Raw genomic sequence first — 20,726 nt, 5'->3', positions numbered from 1 at the left:
ATGCACTGGCTTACAGCTGGCCTCGGGGCACGCGCAATACGCGTTTCCCCCAGTGAGCCTGCTCGCGCAGTTACTGTGCATGGTCAGGGAGGACGAGGAACAGGTTGCTGGTTGCGCCCCTCTGGCTCAACCGGACCTGGATGTCAGAGCTCTCCCTCGCGATAGCCCTCCCCTGGCAGTCCCTTCGAGAGAGCACCTACTCTCTCAGGGACAGGGCACCACCTGGCACCCTCGCCGATCTTTGAAGAGATTTTTAGACGCGAGGAAGACTTAGGTAACCTCCGATTGCGGTGGCTAATACCGTCACTCGGGCTAGAGCCCCCTCCCCGAGCGCGCCTATGCCCTGACGTGAAGTCTATTCACTGAATGGTGTGTCTCTCGCTGAGAAGACCCCCGTAATTTGCCAGATCAGCGTTGTGCTTTCTTTACGCCGAGAGAAGTTGGAGCGCAGGCTGTCGCCCTCCACACTCAAGGTTACGTGGCTGCCATCTCCGCTCTCATAACGCGGTGGCTGGCAGCACCGTGGGAACGCATAACCTCATCATCCGGTTCCTCAGGGGCGTTAAGCGAATTAATCCACCCCGCCCCCCTTCATGCCCTCTTAGGATCTCGCCCTCGCTACACAAGCCGCGTCAGATCCCTTCGATCCTCGACTCAGTATATTTCTGTCCCTGAAGACAGCTCTGCTGGTCGCGTTGATATCGATTAGAGGGTCGGGGACCCGGAGGCATTTTTCGGTCAGTGACTCGTGCCTGTAATTGGGCTGGCTTCTCTCACGTATGAGACCCCGCCCGCGATATGTGCCCAAGGTTCCTACCACTCCGTTTTAATACGAGGTAGTGAGCCTGCAAGCGCTGCCCTCGGAGGAGGCAGACCCAGCCCTTATTTATTGTCCAGTTCGCGTTTTGCGTATTATCCGGACCGCACTCAGAGTTTAGATCATCTGAGCAGCTCTTCGTCTGTTATAGCGGTCGGCAGCAGGGAAGTGCCGTACAGAAATAAGTTCCCACTAGATTGTGGATGCCTTTCTTTCACTATCAGAGCCGAGATGAGCCGCGTCCCCCGAGAGCGCGTGCGCACTCCACTCGGAGCTTCGCATCCTCTCGAGCGCGCGCACGCGGCGCCCCTCTAACAGACATCTGTAGAGCTGCGGGCTGGGTAACACCCAACACATTTGCAAGGTTTTACAATCTGCGAGTGGAGCCGGTTTCCTCAAGGGTATTAGGTAACCCTTGGTGATTGAGGAAACAACTCGGTAGGGTGTTGAAACACGCTTGCTGCGCCATTTTCCCTAACACGGAGATACGTGCGCCTTTTTATCTGTCAGTAAAGTTCCCCGTCAGGTGAGCCCTGCAGATTCCTCCGTGGCCCCCAGCACTGACTCAGCGGAGGAGTCACTTGCTGGCCCACTACGTTGTAGGTCTGCCCGCTGGTCAGCCCGCGTTTTGGGTAAAGGTGTCTGCTATGCGTGGTCCCCACTAGGCGATCCCATATGCTTATTCAGCCACGGTTAAGTCCCCCCCCCCCTGGGCGGACCCGTGTCTTCCCTCCCCGCTAACCACTCTTTTGCTATGCGTACTCCCCCTTTTTAGGGCTAGTCCATATGTAAATTCTGCCATCTATCCCCCCTTGGGTAACGGATGGCCTCCGCAGCGTCCTCCCTATCGGGATTGCACGCTTCCCAACGTACTGTCGTATTTCCTAGAATTATCTAGATGCTCACGACACCCCAAAAAATATATATGAATCCGTAAAACTTCTGTTGAAGTAGGATAAATTAGGGCCAGGGACACGTTGGAGGACCGCGCCCCCCATGATGTGGGTGCGTCACGCTTGCTTGACTATCTCCTCATCGGGGGTGTTGGTAAGGTGCAGTCATTATGGCGCTTTCAATGGGCTCCCAATGCGTGGATTTTACAATCAAATCCACTTATAGTGCTGAAGTTCCCCCCGAAGGGGAACGTTCGAGGTTACTAAAGTAACCCTTCGTTCCCCGAGGAGGGGAACGGAAGCACTATACTCCGTCGCCATAATGACTGTCCCTTAGCTGTTGAAAGTCTCTTCAGCTTAAAAAGGATAGCGTCTGCTGCGCCAGGTGAGCTTATATACTCAGTTGATTGCTTATGCCGCTCACCTGCGCAGGCTTGCGCTGCCAATTCATTCTTAATTGGCCCGTTCAATACTCTTTCAGACGAGTAGCTTCTGAACCGAACCTCCCAATGCGTGGATTTTACAATCAAATCCACTTATAGTGCTTCCGTTCCCCTCCTCGGGGAACGAAGGGTTACTTTAGTAACCTCGAACGTTTTTTCACTTACACTTACTTTACATCATGTGAATAGCAAATGTGCCATGGCGTGACACAACTGGCTCTTAAAGGGAATGGGAGATGAGACTCTGATTGGTTTATTCTCAAAACACACCTATAACTCATTAAGAAAATAAACTCCACCCTTCTAGACCATGCGCCACGACGCAAAGCGTATTTTTCCATCCTTAAATTAGCAAAAGTGGATTCTGACACGTCCTGAAAGCGTTTGCCCCCCTGCGCTTAATGCTTTTGCGCATGGACCGTCAAAATAGAGCCCAAAGTTGCTGGAGGAGATTGGACATCAAGACCAAGTTGTGAAGTACTTCTGAAGAGCAGCGCAACCTAACAAAGCATTATTCAGAGAATAAAAATGTATAAACACGGTCATAAATGAGGTTGGTGTCGTGATCTCGTTCTTTTCGAGTGCGTATGCGCATCAGCTTGGGAAACCTGAAAATTTTGTTTGATTCGAATGTTTGGAAACAAAACTTATGAGACAGTTGTTGTTTAATTTTATTGGTGATTCAAAATATGAAATGTAATCTTAAGCTTAGCAAATAATTTTGGAGAATTTGATGTTTCCCTATTCAAAAAGAATGCAGCATTTCAAAGATCGCATGAAAGTGAAATGACTTGTCTTAAAGGGACTCTGTTTTGGTCACAGTTTGAAGTAAATGTGCTTCCCTAAACATTAATAGTAGCCATAGCAATTCAGGGTCAGTTGATGCAGTCTTCATCCATCAGTGTGATCTCGAGTACACTAACATGTACAGGGAGCCGATACTGAACAACCAACTCACAAATATGGTCAAAAATATATGTGAGGATGTAGCTAACATGCAATACTATGAGTATGTCACCGACTCGGTCCCAGGCATTCCCCTCGCTGGCCAGCAGAGGCCGCCATCTCCGGACTTCTAGCATTACATCATCCACTTACACTGATCGTGCACACCTAATTCACATTCCAGTTAACGACCCACGTACTCTTTATAAGCCGCACTCAAACACTCAGTCAGTGTGAAGTCTTGTTCAGCCCCGGCCAGCATTACTGAGCGTTATATCCTGCCTGATCTCCTGTGAATTATTCCAGCCCGTTTCTGACTCTGCTTTGCCTTCTGCCTGCCCACGACCCAAGCCTGATACACGGACTCTGATACTCGCTGCCTGCCCTCGACCCAAGCCTGATACACGGACTCTGAATCTCGCCGCCTGCCTCTGACCCATTCCTGGTAAATCACTCCGTGTCTGTCAGCCGCCAGCCTTGAAACCCTTACTACTAATGTTGATGTGTGTTTGCACCTTTGTGCATATTGATTGTTTGAGTGAGAGTGTGATTAATAAATACTGCATAATGGATCCCTCCGTGTCAGTCTCGTCGTTACAGAGTATTAGATATGCCTATGTCATTTACACACACACATTCACTCTGGGACTGATTCAATGTGGGAACTAGAAGATCTAGGAAAATGCTGTTAAATGTTGCTCTGCAAAAAGCAAATCTAGTTTTAACTTCTTTATAAATAACCACAGAATAAGCAGGATCTTCCACTCTGCATCTAACAGTTGTTTGCCTACTCTTTGCATCAGGTACCCTATCAAAAATACACACTTGGTAAGCAATTTGTAACATGTTGCTACATTATACATATTCAATACTAATAGAGTCCAAATGAAAGTCTAAATGTAATACATTTAATTACAATAAACTATAATTGATTTGGTGATCTAAAATACTTTTTAGGACGTAATTGTAATTTTTTTTCACCACACATACTGTACTCATCTTAAAGATAGTTTTTAGGGAGTGTGTCCCTGAAATTGTGCACAATGAATCTTTCATGTACATCATGTATATAGTTTTATTTATTTACTTATTTGTACTGGCTATTTACAGACCGGTTACTCACTGAAGCGAAGCGGTGCAGACCCTGGTTAATACCTGGATGGGAGACCACATGGGAAAACTAGGTTGCTGTTGGAAGTGGTGTTAGTGAGGCCAGTAGGGGGAGCTCAACCTGCGGTTTGTGTGAGTCCTCATGCCACAGTATAGTGAAGGGGACACTATACTGTCAGTGGGCGCCGTCTTTCGGATGAGACTTTAAACCAAGGTCCTGACTCTCTGTGGTCATTAAAAATCCCATAGCACTTCTCATATTGAGTAGGGGTTTAGCCTCAGTGCCCAGACCAAATTCCCTCCATCAACCCTTACTGATCATGGCCCCCCAAATCATCCCCATTCACGAAACTGTCTCTATCACTGTTTCTCCACTCCATCAATAGCTGGTGTGTGGTGAGCGCATCATCAGTGCCAGCCGTCGCATCATCCAAGTAGATGCTGCACACTGGTGGTGGTTTGGAGAGACCCCCCTCATGATAGTGAAGCAATTTGGATGTATGGTCATCCACAATAAATGCACTATATAAATACACTGAATTTAACCAAGAACAATAGGTAAGATGCATGATGTCAGGGTATAGCAAAAAAGCTAGCTTCCACAATATTTTGGACCATCAATGTAAAGTTTGGTTTGCCTTTGAATTCAAGACATCAACTGATATGTCTGTGAATGGTTTGTATGCTCATCACTACAAAAACACTTTGTAAACAAACTATTGATGCTCTCCAGAGTGCAAACACATATACACACTGGAGCGCTTGACATGTATGTTTCAACAATATTCTTTTTCACTGACCTTGTTGAAGAATTTTGCCAAAGTACTTGTTCTGGCTGGTACAGTTCCAGCGTCGAAAGCGAAACTGGTACTGACATTCCCGTACGCCCAGCTTGGCACCCTTGGCGACTTCGTTAACAATCTCCGGCTGGGTCTGGCAGAGTTCGGCCTGCTTGCCCGCCAGACGTTTGGTCTTCCTGCAAATGCTATTCGGGTCCATGACCAAGGGACTCCCCACTGCCCTGAAACGAACAAAGCTTCATCAAATGACTCATCTGAACTACACAAGCTTTCACAAGATAAAGTGTGGTTATCTTCTCAAACTGCACGGCACACAAACCACTTTAAATGATGTAAAGCATTATAAATTTAACATTCTCTTGCTTTACCGCAAGGTTCACCTCAAGGTCTGAGCGGATCCTCATTTATTTAGAGCTTTTCTTGGTTTTTAGGCATGCTCATTGTTCCTCGCGGATGACAAAGAAAATATACAGAAAAAAGACAACTACTAGAGTCAGACACACTATAATGTCAGCGGTAATGGTATTACCCCTTTGAACACAAACAGATAACACTGAAAGCAAAAAAGCCACATCTTAATTGCTGGGTTTTTATCAAAAGTGATGACAGACGTGTGTTTACACTGGAATCAATTGTTTATTTCAACTGCTAATGGGAGAAGAGGCCTCAGGTCCAAAGCGTGGAGCGCCTGCTAGAGCTTCCCGTGACCGCCGCTATGACGTAATGTGAGAACGACACAATCCTCCGGTTCTCTCTTTTTAATAACTCTCGCCGTATTGAGTGGAGTTCAGCGTCTGTGATCCGTGCAGCTGAAGTCAGTTTTTATCATTACGTTGCCGTCTGGGGGAGCAGAGCTCTGTGCGAATACCTCATTGCTTTTCATTCACCCCTGTCAGGGCTAATCTTTCAGACTAATAACATTCATCTGCCGTGCGAGTTTGTTTTAAAAAGTCAAACCAACGCTCTTGCCAGTCGCCTTCCATGGCGGTCTGATAAGAAATATGAGAGGGAAGATAACAGGCTTTACAAGTGATGCATCCCATCTTGATAGGCCTAATATTTCATTTACATATGACCACTCAACAGAAGTCTGAGCAATGGAGCAGCGCAAGCGTGTTTCGCTCATTTGCAAAAGGCCACAGAGGATTCATTTCATTGCACATTAGAAAATGATATATTATGCAGCCAAATTAAGTACATTTATTTGATTTGATTTGGATTCTTTTTGTAAAAAATAACCATATATAAAAGCTCATTTTTGTTTTGGTGGCAAGAAATGATGAGGAATATTTCACTCTGTGTGGCCACATAAAAAAACTTACAAACAATAAACATCTCATGGTCAGTTTTCCACAGTGGTAAATCTAGTAGACAGTTCTTTTGAATCGCTCATGTCTCTCACATCATTGAAGGTCAGACTATTGTTTTTACAGTTTGAGTTAAACCTTGTATTATGTTGCAGTTCCTAATAAAGTTGCAGGCCAACTGGCACCTACTCGCCAATGTCAATTTTTACTTGCGTTCGGCGCCTGGACAGTGTTCATTTTGGACCTTGCTTATAGCACAAATTAGCAGGAGATGATAGATTTTGATGGATGATGGGCATACACATGTATATATTGATTTTTACAATATTTTATATATTTCAAAAAGGCATTTTTACACTGCAAAAGAAGCACAAAAGAGACAGTAAACCATAAATCTCTAGTAATGCTGCTGAGAAGAAATATGTGATGTTTATGAACACAGCGAACCATGTTTAAACCCTATCAGCATTACATTTTTTAGTTTTTTTAAATAATTTTTAAATCAATGCTTAGCATATATGAGTACACCACATTTTGAAAATTAATATTTGGTCCCACTTTATATTAAGTGGTCTTAACTAATATGTACTTAAACAGGAATTAATAGTTTGTTACAATGTACTAATTGTGTAAATACATGTATTTACTGTGTACTTATGCTTGATTAAATACATGTATGTAATTACATCTGTAATTAACTTTTGTAGTTACATTTGTAAATACACTGTTGACCATCCCTTACACCTTAATCCACCCTTAAACCTACCCATGCCACCAAACCTGTTCATAACCCAACCTCTATCCCAACTCAAAAGCATTACAAGTGTTCTCAAATACATTTAACACAGTAAGTACATTGTATTTATTTTTTTATGTAAGTACATAGTAGTTAAGGACACTTCATATAAAGTGGGACCAAATATTCTGATACATTTCTCAGTGAATATGGGTAATATACAGTTGAAGCCAGAATTATTAGAATTTTTTCTCTTTTTTAAATATTTGCCAAATGATGTTTAACATAGCAAACAGTATGTCTGATAATTTTTCAACTTCTGGAAAAAAAATCTTTTTTTCTTTTGCCTAGAATAAAAGCAGTTAAAAAATTTTTAAACACCATTTTAAGGAAAAAATTATTAGCTCCTTTATACATTTTTTTTTCCGATAGTCTACAGAATAAACCATCGTTATACAATGACTTGCCTAATTACCTAATTATACATACATACATACATTGACATTAACTTTTTTGATCACCAGCCACTGTGGCTAGTAGTTTTCCAACATTACTAGCCACAATTTTATTGTTGGTAAAATATGTTTTATATACATATATATGACTATGACATGCTGAAATTACTTGATTTAGATCTTGTGTTATGTCCACATGATCATGGGCAAGTGGGTCATGGTTTCGTAGTATTACAATTAGTTTTTATTACACATAATTTTCAGAGCCCAAAATAAAGGATTTACCAATTTTTTGTATGACCACACCAAACATAAAATATTAATTATTTCTTAACCAAAAATTTTAAATGTGTCAAAACAAAGTAAAATATAGCTGCATACTACACTTTTTATTTAACAAAACCTATGTACATTAGGCTTTAATCTGTCCTGGCGTAAGGTCCCAGATCACCAGTTAACTACACATAAATGGGGAGTTAATCTCCCATGAAAGGATGATCACACACACTCGGTTAACAATAGACCCATGAATAATCTGTTCAACGAATGGTTAAAGCAAAAGCAACCGGTGGCGCTTACAAAAAGACAAATCTGGAACACTTGAAAGCAGTAAGACTGAGGGTGCATGTTTATCACTTTTTGTCTAGTCTATTTGAAAGAGAACCAATCACATCAGTTGTGTTTTTAAACAGTTGCTTCACGCAAGGAAATGAGAGCGCGTACACATTATAAACAGTCGCGCGCATCACCTCAGCTGTGCAGGTGAATATCCTCTCATTCGGTATTCACTGCTTTCTATTGCTCGCGGGAATGCAATTATTTTTGTCAGTCATGTTGCTGCTCAATTCTAAGATCATCTTTGCATGCATATTGGACCATCCTTATTGCCAAACCCTGCTTTTAAGAATTATTATCCAGGAAAATTATTTTCAACCAGGCAAAAACATAAATTGTTTACCTTGTTAAGATGAATACGTAATGTTTTGTTTGTTATTGTAACAACCAGCGATCGCTCCCCAGAGGATAGCTGGTTCTCACGCGATCTCAGGACTACATTTCCGCATTCCCCAGGACTACACATTCATACATGCACTGCTCCCAAACACGCACGCCTGCTCACTCATGTATCCTGATTGCAAGCACCAGCTGAGCCTTGTTCACAGACTGATTTCATTCATTCATAAGTCACTCTTTCACGCTACCAGTTGGCCGAGTCTTGTTTCCCTGTGTACATTACAACGCGTTTCCCTGTCCTGTTTTTCTGTGTTTAGACCCTAGCCTCGTATCCCAGTTATCCTGTTTAGCCGCCTGCCTTTTGACCATTTGCCTGTTTATACGTGTACGATTCAGGACTGCCTTTATATACCTGTTTGCACCTGATGACCATTGCTTGCCTGACTTTTGAATAAACTGCATAGTGGATCTTACCTCCTGTTGTCTCCTGTCACTCCACCCCAGTCATGGTAACAGTTATACAGATGCCATAATTTATGTATAACAATGTCATATTTATTTCTAAAATAATTTATTTATTATCTTTCATTAAATCTTTACGATCTATGAAAAGTGTTTATATGAAAAGTCTTAATGCAAACAATGGCTGAGTATAGGGTGGGGAATTTTGAAGAGGTTAGAAAGAGCAAGCTAGCTTTGAAAGCATAAAATCCCACATCCCCTTCAGAGCTCTCTCCAAAATCACGCCTCCTCAAAACACAAGATCATTCACAATCAGAGCACAGTCTGCAAAGCACCAAGATGAGGTGTCATTTTTGTAAGGTTGAACACATTGCTTTCAGATTTGTTTCTACCTCATTCACCGGTGAGCAATTTTACAGCTCTCTGAAATACTTGATTCTAACCCATCATTCATGACAGCTCAGAACAATGTTTTGTCTCTGATTGTTTATTGTTACTGTGATTGTGGCAAGTTGTCATATGATGAGTGGAATAATGTACATCTAGGCAGTTGTTTTGACAGAATGAAGCCCTTCAGTCCATCAGGTCATTCAGTTTATTCTGTGAGAATAACTGTCTATGTACATTTTCCTTACAAAACACAAGGCATTACAGTAACGAGTGTAAACAACTTATGATTGGTAAAAAAAAATGACCATTGATGGTAACAAAATAACCTAACATTCATAGATACAAAAGGTTCTTTATACTGGTTATTCACATTCTTCACAATAAGAAAATAAAGTAGATTTTTTGATTCTTTAGGGAATCTAAAATGGTACTTATTTGGCATCACTGCAAAAATGGTATTTTGGAACTAAAGCTAATTTTTGATCAATTGTTGTTATTATTATTATTATTATTATTATTATTATTATTATTATTATTATTATTATTATTAAGTAATATACAATTTGACATTCAAACCACTGCAGAAATGTTCTAACCAACAGGCCCATGTCATATACAGTACAGATACATTTCTTAATCAATAACCTACTACAAATTAAAAACATTAACATATGCTATTCATTTATATACATTTGTTTTCAAAAGCTTTTGAAGACGTTACATAGTGTAAATTTTTCATCTTTCATCATGAGCCACGGCTGTGTTCAAAATGGCATAAATGTTTTCAAAGTGCACTACGAAGGGAACGCAATTGTCAATATCAAGATGGCTAAAACTGAACTGTAAAAATACATTAAAAGCAAATACACCTAAGAGTAGGGTTGAGCGATGATGACCAATTTAGCATTGTACCATGTCTAACGTGAAACATGGCGATGGAAAATGGCATCGTCGTCTGTGAATTAATTATTTATGAATAATTAATTAATTGATAACAAATAAATTATTTGTAGCCTTCTGTTTCAACTACCTGACCCGCATGCTCATAACCAATTCATAAATAAATAAAGATAAGTTACACACAAATGACCACTTGACAATCACTTTTTCCCCAGGACACTGGCATAAATAGGCGTATATATAGTGATCGGTGTTGTTATAATGGCGTCAACAAAATGTTAGTAAAAAAAAGGTGCACAACCAACAGGAACCAACCAACAGTATATCTGAGATTTTCGTTAAAATTACTAAGTATACAAGCATGAAAGAGAAAGACTGAAGCAGTGTTCTGACGCTGTGACACGTTACCTGATATAACGCTACCTGATCTAAAGACCGAAGAGTCATTAGATAGAGACAAGATTAATTAAAAATCCCTTTTAACAACTATAGTGAGAAAAGATCCAGTGGAGCATCCTTGATAAACTGTCCGACTAGCACTGCACTCTGGGCTTACTGCTGGAGCTCACATGCTGCAGTGCATGAAAGAGTTTGTGTGTGTGTGTGAGTATGTGTGTGTGTGGTCACATGATGTGCTGGCATCGTCTATCGACCCAGCCCTACCTGAGAGAGATGGCTTTAATGTTTGTTTTTTTCAATCATTTCAAGTTTAAATGTTTGAATGTTGCAAATGAATAGGTCAAAGGGGGGATAACGGGGAATAGAACACAACAGGAACTCTGCTTTTAACTACAGCTCTAGAGGTGTAGTTACAAATGAACAAGTTTGCGACTTAGTTTGCAAATGTATATTGGAAAGACGAATTTGGGAAACACCAAATCAACAAACTATGTCTGTAACAACGGAACATGTGACCTTAGTTAGCTAACGATGGTTTTGGGAAATGTAGCACAAGTTGAGCAGGGGTATGTATATACATAGACTGACAGGCAGTTAGGACGTAATAAAATGACAACCCGAGTTTTTAGATTTCCACAATGCTTAAAGTCATCACAAAATCAGAATCTTTTGTACACATGACTATACTTATTAATCTATTCAAACAAATCCCCAGACAAATCTCAATCTATACAGAATCTAAAAATTAGCTTCTGCTCTGTAATGGCATTCCTACTCTCATGATGTCAGCTTGATGGCTCGGACAATGAAATAAAACCCCATCCTCTATTCAGTATTCCATTTCAGTTGAAAATACTTCTCAATACTAAAATAAAGTTAGTTGAAACTATGAGTTCACACACACAACAGGCTACACAACCCTACACTACATGAGTATGCCAGAATATAGATACTAAGTTCGTCCATTCTGTCTCTGATTATCTATAAACTGGTGAGCTTCTCAGAGCCAGGATCACTGCTCAAATAATGGAGCCACATTTTACAGCAGGAGGTGTAGACTCGTAAAAGAGCAGACAGTGTTGGAGCGATTCTCTCTTTCCCAGTCCTGTTTCTCTGTCAGAAGGGGCGAGGCGAAGCGCTGGATTTAACGGAAAGCTTGAGTATCACATAAGCGGCCCTGGGATGCATATGTGGTCCCATTATGGCTTGGGTGATATAAAGATATTCATCTGCGTCTGATGAACCATCCCTTCCCTGGCTCTAATGAAAACCAGCTATAACAATAGGCAAAATAACATGCCTGCAGAAAGAGTCAATCTGGACACAATGATGGCAGCTCACTTCTGCCACTTCTCATCCAATGATTCACTTTTTGATTTTAAAAGGAAACGCTGATCTGATGTCAGCTCTAGACCACACGCTCTAGATCGACCGCCATCCTCACGGCTTCATTCAAAGTCACTCTTTCCTGCTTGGCCTTTATCTGGTGAGACCCCTGGATGTGATAAGCCGTAGATGGGGCCTAATCATAACATGGAAAAGGATGTACCCATCTTGTGCAATCAGGAATATCCCCAAAAAAAAGCCACAATGTGATGTATGAGAGAGATAATACAGATGAGGGGTGGAGGAAGGAACTGTGATTAAGAGAAGTTATCCAAATAATCAGTGCGAACGTATACATGCGCATTTATCTTTTCATAGGCCTGTCGTCCAATGCGTCTGCTGAGACCTCAGGTTACATTATGAATTGCACGGTTACAGATAAGTCTGTTCTTTTTTTTAACTTTGTGAAAGAGCGAAATTCATCCCTACTTAATCCCCCAAGTATGCTGGATATGAAGTCAGTCACGACAGGGCTGGAACAGCGCAGAGTGGCTTGGGTTCATTTCTGTGGCGCGTGGCGCAGAGCCATGGCACAATCTCTTCTTGGAGCGCGCCACTAAATCATGCAAGTGGAACCAGCTCCATCACTACGACGCTGTCTGTCACATGCAGATGGGACAGGCCAGAGCAGAGGAGCAAGAGAGCGGCAGCAGACGCATGTTTGGAGGTGAAACACTGTAAGTGCGGCCAAACGGGCCAAGCAGCTGTCATCTAATCGTTATCTGATCCATCTCTCAAGACCGCTTGATTGGATATCTGTCCATTCTCCAAATGAGATTCGCTTGACCCAGGCTGAACATCAGAGAGAGGAGACTGTGCTGTCTGGGACACACTCGCGTACATTGATTAGGTCCAATTGGAGACCCGTGCTTGGATAAGAACGACACTTTTGTCATCATTTAATCATCATCATGTCATTCCAAACTTGACTTTTCGGGTTCTGTGGAACACACAAGACGACATTCTGAAAAATGCTTTTCGTCTGAATAGTAAAACTGATGTTCGTGTTTTTGTACTGAACCTAATTGATTTTCACTCCATGGACAAAAACATTCTTGTTTTTTTTTTGTTCCAGTGAACCAATAAATGTTTGAAATGACACAAAACAAAAGTGATTAAAGCATAATTGTGATTATAAGGTGAATTATCCTTTCATCAGCTATGAAAACTGTTTAATTTAAGTTAGATTCCAATATTTTAACTTATCAAAAATTCTAAAATACACATTAGGGCTGGGCGATTAATTGAAAAGTAAGCAAAATTGATATTCAGATCCTATGATCGATCTAATTTTTTCAGGTAAATTTTTTCAATTACTTTCCCAAACAGTGTGTGGAGTCACATGACCCCGCTCTGTTAAGGCTGATTTATACTTATTATATTAGGCTTTATATTTATTATATTATGCTTTATAGTTATTATATTATTCTGATATTATACATCTGCCAAGCGCACACGTATGGTCCAGTGCAGCCTTCGCATACCCGTGCACCTCTCCAAAAAATGTAACTACAAGTAACAATGAAGCGTTGTGATTGGTCACCTTGGTAGCGGTGATGAGGTTGGACAGCGCGGAGATCGCGTTTTAGGCAATGAGTGTTTTCGTTTCAGTTATTTAACATTTATGTTCAATAAATAGACATAGATGGTAGATAGTGTGTGTTTTCTTCAATTATTTTAAAATCAAGTAATGCACCCTTCATTCAGAAATCTCTTACTTGTAATATGTGAGTTTATTTACTGTACAAAACTTGTCAGTGAACTATGAGGACAAAAAAAACAAAATAAATATATAAAATAATTGTTCATTTATCATAATTGTAAGAGTTAAAATGTTCAATTAATCGAGATTTTAATATTAGGCCAAATCGCCCAGTTTTCCACGTTTTTTTTTTTTTTAATCAGTTTTCTGACAAGTTTTGTATAGGAAATATGCTTACATATTACAAGTGGGAGATTTCTGAATGAAAGGTATTACTAATGCACATGTTATATAAAATGTTCATTTTGTCCAAACCAATTTAAATTTATTTTTGTGTTTTAGTCTAGATTTGTTTTATGCAGAAATATACAAGTATAAACTAAATGTTAGATTTTTATGATAAAATTAATATATCCAATTATGAATTAACAATATATCTAATTGTTACTGCGCATATGTTGTTATCATTATTTGTGTTCTAATTATTTTAATATTTAAATTGTTGCAAAATAGTTCGTTACATGGCGTTTGGTCATTATTAGACATATATATATATATATATATATATATATATATATATATATATATATATATATATATATATATTAGACATTTTTAGCAGCCTGAAACAATATGGTCTGGGTTGGTCAAGTATATATATATATATATATATATATATATATATATATATATATATATATATATATATATATATATATATATATATATATATATATATATATATATGAAGTCAAAATTATTAGCCCCCTTTCAATTTTTTTTCCGTTATAAGTCCGACTTCAACTGTATATAGAACATTCATATGAGGGGCCTTTGAAAAATGCTGCACAATAGAAGGCCTCAAAGTAAAATGTTTTTGAGAGCCGCTACGTAAGCATAAGTAATGTGAATGCACAGAGTGTTTAAAAGGTCACACATGAGTATCTCAATGCAAAAATGTTGACTGAGAGCGGACTCTCAGACATAAAAGTGAGAGGGTATGGCGCGTGCACAGGCACACCTGTCCGACAGACTCCTGGCGGGCTGCCAGCACATGACCCCGAAGACTCCAAAGGAGGTGAGGCTTCCCATCATTTCCTCAAGCACTCAGCTCTCAGTCTCGCAGATCAGAGCACAATCAGAGGCCTGAGAGCCAGTTTATCTGCCTCCGTTTCATCTCCTCTCAGCATGTGAATGGCACGCTGTCTGTCAGAGACTCTCTGCACAGCCCAGCACCACACCAGAGCTTTGTGATGGCATGCGTCGTATCCCAAAGAAAGCATCATTGTCTCTGCAAACTTTTTCAGACCTCCAGGTGTATGTGCGTGCATGTGTGTGTGTGAGGAGAGCGTTAGGTGCAGCTGACCTTGTGTAAGCTGGAAATTTGAAGGGTTGAGAAGCTAAATAACAGGTGATGAGCCACTTTGGTTCGTCTCTGTTTATCAAACAATCTCCCACTTGTCAAACCTGTGCATTTCAGAGTGTTAAGAGAAGGAGTAGTTTATGATGACACTCACAGCCCGGAGGTCCACCTAAAATTCCAGCTCTGACCCCCAATGTGTCTGCCTCTGAGTACAGATTAACCCTTAGAAACCCTTAATAATTAAAACTATGATCAACAACTTTTATGTCAAGTTCTCTGAGCACATTTAACATTTACTAGCATATTTAGAGTGATGCGCTGTTCATGCTCCATTTCAATTCAATTTTATTAACAAAGGCTTTACAAAACTGTCATCTTTGGCTTCATAACTTTCCTTTTTAACATGTTTTAAATCAATTTAAATCCTAAGTAATATTATACATAAATGTTATGCTTGTAATCACGAAAACAGCACCACTTGCACATGAAACAATATTTTCCATAAATAACCTTTGCCCATTACACATATACAAATACATGTACTGTAAGGAAGATTTTGCAGTGATGCCATCAGACTTTTGGGCTCTTTCAAGACAGTAAAAAAAATAATAATAATAATATATATATTAGTTATATATATATTAAGAACAGAAGTTATATATATAAAGTTATATATATATATATATATATATATATATATATATATATATATATAAGTTATATATATAAAGAACAATTTTTTATCATGCTGAAACTTTTTATATAATGGGAATGTTCTGTTGATTTTAAAGGTTATAGATAGATCAATTGATACCAATGATAAATTCCTATTTTATGAGTGTATCTTATTCTGCATTGAAAACTTCAGAAACAAGCACACTGATCTGAACCTACATGCAACATAGACATCGTTTTAACCTCCAGAGAAACATTTCATAAATACAGTAAGATTTTCCTGATAACAACATAATTTTTAAACCCGATAAGCATTTATTATGCGAACGAGTGTTGGCGTTTTTTTTTATTTTTTCGCGTTCACCTCGAAGTTTCCACATAATCAAACAGATCGAGCTTTCACTCTTAAGCTTGCTAAAAAATCTGGAGGCGATAGAGCACGCGCCTGAGACACATTACTTACCACCAGAGCCCGATTATGTTGACCGGACAAAGGAGGATGAAGAAGAGGGCAAGCTGCGTTCTGGAAAGTGGAATCGTCATGGTCTGATGCCCCTCGAAGAACAATAATGTAGGTCTGATGCCAGTTCAGTGATGAAAGAGGCTCGGAAGTTTGACAATTTCTAAGGCGATTCAGCACCCTTGAATGATACCAATACACTTCCACACAGAGAGAACGCAAAATCCGCTTGTAAAGTGGTCAGCATCTTCTTTCTTGCTCCTGGGACACCTTCATCCAGCTCAAGTGAGGAAAAAAATATATCCAGTCAAAAGCGTACTTAGATCTCGAGATTGGTGGAATGCAGTCAAACCTCCTGAACTACTAAAATGCCAGAAGTTTTAAAAAGTGTTTCCGCGCGGAATGTAAGCTGTTTAGATGTTCTCGTGAGGCGCAGGAGTGTTGATCTGAGTGCCATGTGCTGAACCTGTGCGCGCGCGCCCTGTTGCGAGCGCTCCTGAGCTCATCCCGATCTACACAGGTAGACGAAGGCATTTCGTGATCGTCTCGTCAAGCTTTTTCCTGCTCTCAGATGGAGACTTTTTTTTTCTTTTTTTTTTCTTTTTGGTGCTGGAAGAGACTCAGAACTCATCTCACATGCAGTGACGTCGCCCGGGGCTTGAGTCAGAAACCTTGTCATGCAGGAAAAAAAAACGGTTCTGACCTACAGTTTCTGAAGGATTAGGTCAGGTAATGCACAACGCATTATGAATGTGCTGTGATGTTTTTTAAAGGACCGCTTTTTTAAAGCATGGTGATTAATTCAGATATTTAAACAATAGAAGAATATTTAATAATAGCTATGCTTAAACATAAATTAATAAAATGTATTAATTAATTATATTAAACAAATATATTAAACATATTTATTGCTAATTTATAGAACAAAATACTGTAACTATTATATTATATTATATTATATTATATTATATTATATTATATTATATTATATTATATTATTAAAGAGAACCAAACTTGAAAAATTACATTATAACATTAATAATAATTTAATTAATAAAAATATACATATACGATACATATAAAATAGATTAAACAAATAGATTAATATATTTTTTCTAACTTATAGAAAAATACTGTAACTAAATTATCTATTATATTATATTATATTATATTATATTATATTATATTATATTATATTATATTATATTATATTATATTATATTATATTATATTATATTATTAAAGAGAACCATTTGTTTTCTTTTCAGCTTAGTCCTTTTATTAACCAGGGGTCGCCACAATGGAATGGGCCGCCAACTTATCCTACTGCAAAAATTACATTGTAACATTAAGACCTGAAAAGTGTTTATTTTACTTAAATTCCAGTAAATACATGTTGATTATTTTAAGTTATTATTATTTTTTTTCTTTTTCTTTTATTTATTATTTATATATTCTCTGTTGAACTAAAGACCCATTAATATTTTAAATCCGTAAAAAAAAAAAAAAAAAAAAAAGATGCATAGTTCATTTACTGTAAATAAATAAATGAATAAATGTCACAGATGAGAACTTTGCCAACATGTTGCTTCAGTCCAGACAGTGTGAGCAATGGTGACACACTTTATTCCAGTATTACATTACTGGACTCACACACTTGTGTGCAGGTATCTAGTAACTTTCCCAGCTCACTCCAAGTGCCTTGCTGTATTGCATCTTTTATCAAAAAATGTACTGATTTATTAATTTCTTTTATGAAGAAATTAGTTCAGAAATACCAATTAGTCAAAATTGTTATTTTTTTTTTTTCGTTTTCTTTAATTGGGACAATGCATCGCTGACAGCACAACAGTTGTTATAAATTAATAGATGTCTTCCATTAATCGGTTATTATGTTTATCATCAGGAAAGATGTCTGTGGGTCGATTTTATGGGTTTGTATGTTCAATCCCATCTTCTGATATACAGAGTATTAAAACCAAATGGGGGGAAGAGTTAGTTACTGATATTGATGAGGAAACATGGGATAATATTTGGTCTAATGCTGAGAAAATGTATGTTTGTAAACATACAAGAGAAATACAATATAAAATAATACACAGACTTCATATTGCAGATAACCACAGACATCTATTTAACCCTTTTAATTTGTGTAAAATGTAAAACTTATGTAGGCCTTTTTAACACATTTTATGTGGTCATATGACAGACTGCAAAGGTATTGGTCTTTGGTGATAGGGTAAATGGAAAATATCTTTAATATGCAACTGGATTTTGACCCAGTTTCCCCGATTTGGGGTATACCTAATGGACACATTTTTTTCATCAGCTAATAAGAAATTGTATAGTATATTAACTTTTGTCACCAAAAAAAAAAAAATATATATATATATATATATATATATATACATATATATATAAATATATATATATATATATATATATATATATATATATATATATATATATATATATATATATATATATATATATATATATATATATATATATATTCTTTTTTATATATTTTCCAAATTATGTTTAACAGAGCAAGGAAATTTTTACAGTATGTCTGATAATATTTTTTCTTCAGGAGAAAGTATTATTTGTTTTATTTCGGCTACAATAAAAGCAGTTTTTAATTTTTTATGAACCATTTTAGGGACAAAATTATTACCCCTTTAGGCTATATTTTTTCTCAATAATCTACAGAACAAACCACTGTTTTACAATAACTTGCCTAATTCCCCAAACCTGCCTAGTTAACTTAATTAACCCAGTTAAGCCTTTAAATGTCACTTTATGCTGTATAGAAGTGTCTTGAAAAATATCTAGCAAAAAATTATTTACAGTCAACATAGTAAAGATAAAATCAATCAGTTACTAGAAATGAGTTATTAAAATTATTATGTTTAGAAATGTGTTGAAAAAAAATCTTCTCTCCATTAAACAGAAATTGGCGATAAAATAAACAAGCGGTCTAATAATTTAGGGGGGCTAATAATTCTGACTTCAACTGTATATGTATGTATGTAATTGGATTAGTGATAAATCTCCATTACTTAAAGGATAATTTTTGAGTTAATTTCCCTGGAACATCTTACCCATGCACAAAAAAACTGAAGAATTTTTCAAAGTTTGGACTCCTTACTTGGATTATTTGGAACCTAGTCATTGTTAAAAGAAATATTGTAACTGTATTATTATCTGGAAAATAAGCAAATGTTTTAGCTTTTTTCTGATCTGTTTTATTTGAGGTAGCCCTGCTTTATATATAACATGAGCTTTTTTATGTTTGCTTCTTTGTTTTTTTTTTTACTTCTTTTTTTCTCTCCCGTTTTCTATTCATATTTTTTCTTTGCATATCTTTTGAAGATGTATTGTTATGTCTGTATTTATGTGAAAATCCAATAAACATAATTATTTTTAGAAAAAAAAATATGTACCGAACTTTTGTAAAGACAATTCTTAAATTCCATTCAGCATGCTTTTGCATCCCAGGCCCCCATTGTTTAAATAATAATTTACGAGCATATCAAATCCTTAAAAACTGTCGTATTTAGCCTGTAGTGCGTTAAAAAAATGTAACCATAAATCTCACACATTTGGCCTGTAATCGCCGTCCCCTCATCGTTCATCTGCAAAGATGTGCATTATCACCCTCATTAACTGTCCTCCCAATGTAATTTGTGGCTCTCAGGACAGTTCTTCATTGTGATGTTGTCTTCATTCGTCGTACAAGCCCTACCTCATCTATCCGATGGCCAGGGGGTCCCAAAAACTGAAATCCAAGACCTCCCTGCTCTTTTGAAGTCTCGCTTTTGCTATTGGATTCAGATACAGTGATGTACTGCATCACATACAGGTACAATCAAAGATGGGAGCTCTGTTTCTGCTTTCATATCTCTGCTTTTGAGATAGTTGAATGGAGACGTGATAGGCTGTTTATCTGTTATCTCAGGGTCAGGCCTCTTTGTTTTCCCTCCAGCTTCAAAGCAACATATATGGAAGAGTTTTGTCTGAGCTGCAGGTGTGTTGCAGTTACATTTTTCATTACATAAAAGAGGGAAGATAAACCAGAGGGTCATTATGTAATAATTTAATTGCAGAAAAACGGCAATGCTTTTGTATTTAAAGGCAAGTACATTTAATGAAAGTTGGCGCATTTGTCACTATAATCAATTAAAGCAAGCATAAGGGTCTGTGGTTAAAAGTTAAAAACCTGTATGATTCAAAGCTGAATTTTCAGCATCATTACTCCAGTCCTCCGTGTTACATACAGTGGTGTGAAAAAGTGTTTGCCCCCTTACTGACTTTTTTTTTTTTTAATTTTTGCATGTTTGCTACACTTTAATATTTTAGATGATTAAATAAATGTAAATATTAGTCAAAGATAACACAAGTATACACATTATTCAGTTTTCAAATGAAGGTTTTTATTATTAAGCAAAAACAAAATCCAAAACTAAATTACCCTGTGTGAAAAAGTGTTTGCCCCCTAAACCCAGTAACTGGTTGGGCCATCCTTA

General features: G+C 37.9%; 1 protein-coding gene across 1 annotated transcript in view; it reads right to left on the bottom strand.

Moving 5' to 3' along the window:
- wnt6b (wingless-type MMTV integration site family, member 6b) overlaps window positions 1–16,729 on the bottom strand; it is a 63,918-nt gene extending 47,189 nt beyond the window's left edge. Inside the window, exons 1-2 of the mRNA XM_087267536.1 lie at window positions 16,201–16,729; window positions 5,009–5,229 (exon numbers count right to left, since the gene is read on the bottom strand). Of these exons, the coding sequence (XP_087123662.1) occupies window positions 5,009–5,229; window positions 16,201–16,280 (301 nt within the window). The 5' untranslated portion in view covers window positions 16,281–16,729. The remainder of the gene's footprint in view (window positions 1–5,008; window positions 5,230–16,200) is intronic.
- Between the last annotated feature and the right edge of the window lie 3,997 nt (window positions 16,730–20,726).

The sequence above is a fragment of the Danio rerio genome, chromosome 9 (genome assembly GCF_052040795.2).
Source record: "Danio rerio strain M-AB ecotype USA chromosome 9, GRCz13ab, whole genome shotgun sequence".
In the NCBI taxonomy this organism is placed as follows: domain Eukaryota; kingdom Metazoa; phylum Chordata; class Actinopteri; order Cypriniformes; family Danionidae; genus Danio; species Danio rerio.
Note: the sequence above shows the minus strand (reverse complement) of the source record. Positions and strands in the feature narration are given on the sequence as shown.